This window comes from Bidens hawaiensis, unplaced genomic scaffold (genome assembly GCF_021521415.1).
Source record: "Bidens hawaiensis isolate Kalapana, Puna unplaced genomic scaffold, B.hawaiensis_p1.1 tig00017939_1, whole genome shotgun sequence".
Taxonomy (NCBI): domain Eukaryota; kingdom Viridiplantae; phylum Streptophyta; class Magnoliopsida; order Asterales; family Asteraceae; genus Bidens; species Bidens hawaiensis.
Window position 1 is genome coordinate 127,615 of NW_027492705.1, and position 8,816 is coordinate 136,430.

Consider the following 8,816-nt stretch of genomic DNA (forward strand, 5'->3'; position numbering starts at 1 on the left):
GAGATGGACACATGGCAGGAGTGAAGAGGCTGGCATCTGAAGATTGTCATGATGTTTTGAATGTTATAATTTATGTTATGTTTTTAAAAGACAAATTATGGATATTTGTAACGAATGATTGATGTTTTATATTATTCCGCGAAAGTTTTAATTAACTCTGATATTTTGAACTGCGTACATGAGTAAATCCAACGTCCAAATGTGAGGCACCGGTAACGGGGCCTTACAATTGTTAAGAAGTGTACCAAATCTTTATCGTATATTGATTACTATGTGATTATGTAATTTGGCATTATGTCTAATTTGTCCTAACATTCATGGGTGGTTTCATGAAATGAACTCATCCAGATTTTCAAACCATAGATCCGTTACCTAACCAAAACGTTTCTATAACTATGAGTTATATATAAACATATTATAACCAAAATGTTTCTCTTATTTAAAACTTAAAGAATTATTTCAAAAGGATATGACAAAAATGTAACTTGATCACCAACATTTGTGGTTACAAAAATCGCATAGCCTTGCATATTCTACCTGGCATTATAGATTTATAATTCCATTATATAAATCCAACCATTTCTAGTTGTAAAATATGAGTGGGTGACATTTTATTATACGTTGGATCAAAACAAACTTGCTTCTTCGACAAATGAAATATTGCAACCTTCATAAGAACTGACAAAAAAAATATAACTGCTTTGCCAACCCGTATGAATATGGAACATGAAGTGTAGCTGTAATTAAAAACATAAAGAAACAATAACAAATTAACTATATATGATAAAAGCTTTCTCCCAAATTAGCCAAATGTATCGTAGTTTCCTTCTTGTAAGCAGTTCCTCTTTTTCACCCTAATCTTTAAATTTTCATTATTTCACTAATGTTGATAGACATATTTCCAAAAATCCAAAGCTAATTATACTAAATAGATAAGAGTATATAGGAAAATTTTAAAAAGCTTTACCTTTTCTCCAAAACAAAATGAATAATCTTTAACTCTCGTTTTCCCCCAATCTTGCCATCTATTCATTAGAAGTTACACACCTACAGTATATGTATATGTCCAAATTGAAAACTATCAATAATGATGAAGAATTATACATTGTTAAACGGTGATTTTTGAAATTCAATAGGGTTGGAGCATTAGATTTTGATATGAGATAAGGCGCCATGTTATTGTTAAGGAAGGTTTTAATTTACTTATTTTAATTTCAATTAAGGAATTAAAGCTTAAAAGATAGAGGTGTCACTCGACAAGCTATTAAGCCAATAAAGGGATTTGTGATTTAATCATCATTTTTGTTTATTATAATAGTAAATTAATTTAACATTGAAGTAAGTCCCATACGAATTGTTAATATTAATTACAGTATAACATTTAAATAAATGTATAAAATTACAAAACTAACTTTGCACATGACCTAATTTAATAATAAATTAACCGGGTTATGACCAAATGACGTAACGTACAAAATTTGTAAACGTGAATTACAAATCCCTTTTAGTTTTATGACAATTGACAATTTTTGAAATTTTGTATAACCATAAAGGACAAAATTTATTATTTACTCATATTTATATGAAAAAAAATTGAAATAGAAAAAACTTAAAGAATAAAATGGTTTTTAGGAGAGAGAGAAATTGTATTAAGAAATAGGATATCCGTCATTTGAAATGGCTGATGTCAACAAACAAGTGGGGTCTGTCAGATGTTGTCTGGTGAGGTGTACGACTACCACGTGTTCCGCCATTTGAAATGGGGTGATGATCCGCCAGTTTGACTGGCAGGTCACAATTTTCAAAGTATGCTACCCCATACGTGTAAAAGTGTATTTTAATTGACATCGGTCATTTGAAATGAAAGATGTCATCTTGACATCCGCCGTTTCAAATGGCGGATGTGAATAGTATTTCTGGCTGATTTGACACACCACCATTTCAAATATTATTATTTATTTATTTATTTTCTTAATAACGTTTTTTTAAATAAGGTTATTTAACAAATAAAAAGTGTATTTAACAAATAACGTTTTTAAAATACATTTTGTTTTTTATTATTTATTAGTTTTCTAAATATTAGTATTTAAAAAAATACAAAATTTAATATTAAAAAGATTTTTTTATAATAAAAACCTTTGTATTTTATAAAAAAATAATAAAAGATTTAAAATTACACATGTTAGTGTTTTTAATAAAAACGTTTTGTCTTTTTATTATTTATTAGTTTTCTAAATGTCAAAATTTAATATTAAAAAGATTTTTTTAATAAAAACCTTTGTATTTTATTATTCATCAAAATATTAAAATTACACATGTTAGTGTTTTTATAAAAAAAACCTTTTTAATTTTAAATTTGTAATTTTTAAATAATGATATTTCGAAAAGTAATAAATAACTAGTATTCAGACCCGCCGCGGCGGGGAGCGTTAGCGGGTGTTAAGATGTGTAAGGTGTTAAGATGTGTAACACTCATTTTCAACAGCTTTAATGTACAATAGTATAAACCTAAGTAAAAAAGCCAACATATCACTCCCACTTCTTCAATACAAACACTACTCTTCTAGTGTGCATTCAACCGAGCTGACAAAAAATCATCCTTCTCGAGCAACTTCAATACATTAACATCATCATTATCCATAAAAATCACTATTTATCTAAACTCATACTACCTATTCAACAAACTTGTTGCTAGTGTGCACCATAGCCATCATACTTTGCAACTGCACCATACATGCTTGGTGGTTGCATAGCGTACCCGTATCCACCATAAAATGAAACTAAAATTAATGTGTGCTTATTTACTAAAACAATACCTTCTTATTTGTTAGATTGCTGCCCCAAGAAAGCCGGTTTGCTTTCGTATTTAGGTCCCATTTAGATGTTGCAATGCTTTTCAGCGTTAGCTCGACCGATACATGTTACACCATGTCTTGTAACGTACTAAACGAATACAACTTTAAATCGAAATCCCAAAAACAAAAATATAATAAATTTCATAACCGATGTACCTTAAACAGCTGCACCATTGTCGAGCAGGAGTGCAACACATTCCCAACTACCCGCACGTTGTGTGGGGTTTGTGACAAAGATAAGTGAAAACATACGAATAAAATTCAAAATGTAAATCAAATGGCCCGTGGCTCAGATCTCCACTATGGCCGCAACATAGGTTGCAACGCCAAATAGTGGTGAGTCATCATAGCCTAGACTAAAGATTTAAGCAACAAACCAAGACCAACATAACCCATCAACCACCGTTAACACCACATACGACCGGAAATGGCAACGGTGAACAAACAACAGGAAAACCACAAAAACCATCAAAAGGATCAATCAAAATTTATGCAGCATACTAAAAGACCACATAAACCACCAGCCACTGCCACAGGCACAGGCGGCCGGAAATGGCAGAGTCCATATATTAAATGGTAAGGTACAACGTAGTTGGTTGCAAATTAAAGAATCAATAACAAATTACATATATTATTTATCAACATTAGATTTTCTATCATATATAATTTTTGAATTACCTTTGATTGCCAACCGTGGGCTTTTAGCTATTGGCATTTCATCGAACACCTATTGAGCAAGAAATGCGGTCAACAAAGCGAAAATACATAAAGCAACCCTTGAATATAATCAAATCTAATTAGAAAAGTCCCTAATTACTAAAAGTTGAGAGCAGAAAAATCAAACCTACGACTGATGGCAGTGTCTTCATAATGAGCGACGGCAACGCCATAGCCGGTGGAAACAGCAGGACAACATCCCATAAATCACAGGTTTACAGCTACCAGTATCTCTCTGTACAATACGTGACCATGGCCGCCACAATAGACAACCGCAAGTGGCCGGTGGTGATGTCTTTGTGTGAAGTTAGAATGTATAAGTATGGCAGCATAAGGTACATATTATAAAGCCTAATATCAAGAAACAGTGTTTTAGTGTGTAGATCAGAAGTTCAAGATTATAATATGAATGAATAAAGTTCAAAGAGGCTCGGATTTGTTAATAATAATCAAAACAAAGACGAAGAAAACCACCATAGATGCAAACATCCGGCTGCTTCAGCGGTAAAAACACCAATTTTGTAATTTCTACCATGAAACCTCCGGATATTACCCCGCCATGATACGGTAAGTCTCAAACTTCGCATATCATCATCATCATCATCGCCTCCAACATTGCTTGTTTGCCTCATAACTCATAAGCAACAACGAAGTTGCAAGTCCACCACCACTGGTCAGAACTACCGGCAACACCTTGTTTTTGCCTATGTTTCTCTCTAAAAATACAAAGGTTAGAAAGAACTCAAATGTAAAACCATCACAATTCGAACATGATAACAAACATGTTAACCCAAAATCAAAATCAGCAAATCCGAACAATTCGAACATGATAACAAACCGGTAGTGATTTTCTGGGATTTAACCCTTAGGGACAGTTGTCCATATTCTAGAGGACACACGTCCTATTTTCGAGGCTACTAATTCCAACAATGAAAAGAGTGGAAGTCATAATCAGGTGATTTTTGGGGCAGACGTGGTGTAGTAATGAAATCACCATACGAAATTAAGTAAGCATGGAGAAACATTGCAGTATGGTTTTGATATGTCTTATTGATTGTGAGTCTATTTATAATGATAGTAGAGTTACTGTTTACATCTCTAATTTGAAATGGCGAATGTCTGAATGACACTTGCCATTTCAAACGGCAGAAGTCTGCCAAAAAGGTATTTTGACATCCGTCATTTCAAATAGCAGATGTGAATATTGAATATAATAATAGACTAATTGTTTTGACTAACACTTTTTATTTGAAAAATACATTATGTTCAGTTGTTGTATTTGGAAAATAAATATATTTCTTAATATTAAATTTTTTATTTGTTATTTAAGAAATTAATATAATAAAACGAAAAGGTAGTGTTGTGTTCAAATTAGGCAGTCAAGTACGCTATTTACATCTGCCATTTGAAATGACGGATGTCTGAAAAATGTATTCTTTAAATTACATATATTAATGTTTTTAATAAAAAAATCTTTTTAATATTAAATTTTTTATTTTTTTAAATAATGTTATTTTGAAAATAATAAATATTAAAACAATGTATTTTTAAATTACATAAATTAAGTGATTTTAAGAAAAAAATATTTCTTAATATTAACTTTTTTATTTGTTAATTTAGAAAATAAGTATAAAAATAAAAAGAAAAAGGTACTGTGTGGTCAAATCTGCCAGAAAGTACACTATTTACATCCTTCATTTGAAATGGCGGATGTCAATATGACATCTTCTATTTCAAATGACAGATGCCCATCAAAATATTAAAATTACACAAGTTGGTGTTTTTAGTAAAAAAAATCTTGTTAATATTAAAGTTTGTATTTTTTTAAATAATGGTATTTAGAAAACCAATAAATAATAAAAAGACAAAACATATTTTATAAACGTTATTTGTTACATACACTTTTTATTTGTTAAATAAACCTTATTTAAAAACAAAATTGTTATTAAGAAAATAAATAAATAATAATATTTGAAAATGTGGTGTGTCAAATAAGTCAAAAATGTGTGTTAAATCAATCAGAAATACTATTCACGTTTGCCATTTGAAATGACGGATGTCCATTAAAATACACTTTTACACATAGGGGTAGTCTACTTTGTAAATTGTGACACTACTAGCAAAAAGGCTTTTAATGACTCGCATTGCGAGTCATAAATGGGTACAGATTACTTGCAAATGCGAGTCATTGATAGCCCAATCATAAATCAATTATGACTCACACTCGCGAGTCATAACTTATGACTCACATTTTATGACTCGCATTTCATGACTCATGTTTATGACTTACACTTTATGACTCTCATTTATGACATGCTTTTATGACTGTAATTTATGACACGCAAATTTGCGAGTCATGGTATTATTTTTCTAAAAAAATTTATTTTACTATTTTATTATTATTATTATTATTATTATTATTATTATTATTATTATTATTATTATTATTATTATACTGATATTTAAATTAATGACACAATTATACAAAATAAACCTTTCATTTCATTTCCTAATTAAGCATCCTACATCAAAATGTTACAAAAAATATTTTTTAGTCAATACAAGAAATCATTCTCGAAAAACAAACTGAACCGCATAGCTTGCCCATTCTTCACGAACCGCGTCAAGATCGGCATCCGTGTATACCTCTTTGCCTCCACCAACCTAAGAAGAATAAAAAAGACATTACAAACTTGGTCGAGTCAAAACATATTCGATCAAAACAAACCAATAAGCAAAAGAGTAAATTACACTTACATTGTTATTGACGAGTATGTCAAGTCCGTCACGAACTATCTCCTTCATGAAGTTTAAGATATAATATCCGCACTCTATACTTCCCGGTTGAGTTGGACACTACAGAATAACATATTCAAAGTTACAGATTATGATTGAATGATAATACAAGATCAGAACAGCCTGCAGATCATAATAACACTCAGATCAGAGCAGCGCGCGAGCCCGGATCAGATTAGCACGTGCGCAGTCAGTTTAAATCTAGCGTGCAGATTAGTATGCGTGCAGTTCAGATAAGATATGATAATAACGCGTGCAGTTCAATTTCCATTTAAAGAATTTAAGTACTCACCTTGTTGTTGACCCAGTTGACTTTGATACGTATGTTGGCTCCCGTTTTTACAGCGTACACTATCATTGCGCTACAATATAAATTTTGAAATATATCAATGAATATAATATATAATGTTTCAATAATTTGTATAACTTACGCATCGATAATTTGCCTCGGCTGCGGATTGACATCGATAGGCCTTAAGGAATCCAGATAATAATAAGTAGTAGTTTTAATGTCTAACACGGCAACACCCAGTGGTTTCTACAAAATTCAAAAACCAAATAAAGTTAAACAACTTAGTTCTATTTTATCTACGAACAAGAATTTAAATGAAAATTCAAACCCGGGAGTATAGGGTACTATGATGATGTCATTGTTGTTTCTTTTAGTTAATCGTTCTACAATTATTTTACTTGAATCATCAATATGTTAGGATCTCGATTTACAATCATCTTTCATTGTTGAAGTCGCTGTCACAAAACATATTCCACGATCTGGAATCGGTCAATTCTTGATTTGCTCATATAAGTACCTGTAAACGTACCTGGAATCGGTTACAAAACATATTCCACTGCCTGTGTAAGCACATCATAGTTTCCACGTACTTCCTCATTATATCCTGATTGTTGAAGCTTATCCTGTATTTGGGAATCATGTTTCCAAACTATACTTATTAGTAATCAATAAATAAAAATATACAATCAATAGAAAAACTTACAATTCTATCAACAATCACTTGGACATTAGAGTCGAAACCTCCTGTTTTTAGTTCTCTTGCTTTCTTCCACAACAATGAACTATCAATCTCCTCTTCATCCTTTCTGGTTTCTTGCATCTACACAACAGTGAATCGGGTCAGCGCGCGCGTGCAGTTTTTTAGCGAAAAATGTACATGTTCGCGTCAGAGCGCGCGCAGTCTGGATCAGCGCGCATGCAGATCGGGTCATCGTGCGCGCGCTGATCCGAACTGCGCGCGTGCGCTGAACCGAACTGCGCGAGCACGGTCCAGTTCAACGCGCGTTTCGTGTTAGCGCGCACGCGCGCAGTTTGGATCAGCGCACGTGCAGACCAGGTCAGCACGCGCTCGTGCATACTGGATCAGCACGTGCATGCAGACTGAATCAGCGCGCGCTCGCATTTCGTGTTAGCGCGCGCAGATCGGGTCAGTGCGTGCGTGCAAACTGGATCAGCGCGCGCGTGCGTTCGGTTTTTACTCCGAATCTGTGATCCGCACATCTAAACATATTAACAATTTTTTTTACAATATTCCAACTTTTCCCCTGCACGAAATCACATCAGTTTCAGCATGTGTTGGACATGTATTAACTGGTTCTGGAACTTAACGAACCTTTATTAAAATTGCCTAAACTACCCTTGCAGTATTTAGGCATCAGGTTTGGGCCTTGGCCATCTTATATGGGACTGTTATTTTTCATTATATGGGACTGTTATTTTTCATTTATGACTCGTGAAAAAGAGAGTCATAAATCTTTGTTTTTTTCATTTTATGACTCCTGCTTAATGACTCGCAAAACAGGGAGTCATAAATCTTCTAAATTTTAAAAAACATGACTCTTTTTCTATGACACACGTCTTTGCGAGTCATAAATAGCTGTGAGTCATAAATTGTTAGTCACTAAAAGCTATTTTTCTAGTAGTGTGACCTGCCAGTCAAACTGGCGGATCACCAAAGTTGGCAACCGTCATTTCAAATGGCGGAGCACGAATAAAATATTCGTGATCCGCCATTTGAAATGGTGGAACACGTGGTAGTCGTCCAACTCATCAGACAAGACCTGACAGGCCCCACTTGTTTGTTGATATCCGCCATTTCAAATGACAGATCTCTTATTTTCTTAATACAATTTTCTCTCTCCTAAAAACCATTTTATTCTTTAAGTTTTTCCTATTTCAAAATTTTTTTCTAATTATATATGTAACGGTTCAAAATTCAAAAGCATAAGTGAATCAAAAATAATTAAATATGACCGTTGTGTAACATTTTAAATTTTAAAATATTTAGCTGCTAAGTGCTATGTACATGAATCCAAAATCAAAGTAATTAATAAATATTAACGTTATGTAGCGGTCATAAAACCAGAAGTTACTTATATAAGAGATTCCTCTTGCTCATACATATATCTCTCCGTGTCTTGCGTTTGTTGTTTTTT

At 32.7% G+C, this 8,816-nt stretch overlaps 1 protein-coding gene across 1 annotated transcript; it reads right to left on the minus strand.

Annotated features, from left to right (window-relative positions):
* Positions 1-6,072: 6,072 nt before the first annotated feature.
* On the minus strand, positions 6,073-7,480 carry LOC143554977 (uncharacterized). Its single transcript, XM_077044622.1, has 6 exons — positions 7,364-7,480; positions 7,190-7,309; positions 6,800-6,906; positions 6,661-6,730; positions 6,330-6,428; positions 6,073-6,236 (listed from the first exon to the last, which is right to left on the minus strand). The coding sequence occupies exons 1-6, from the start codon at positions 7,478-7,480 to the stop codon at positions 6,141-6,143; spliced, it is 609 nt and encodes a 202-aa protein (XP_076900737.1). The 3' UTR covers positions 6,073-6,140.
* Positions 7,481-8,816: the final 1,336 nt, after the last annotated feature.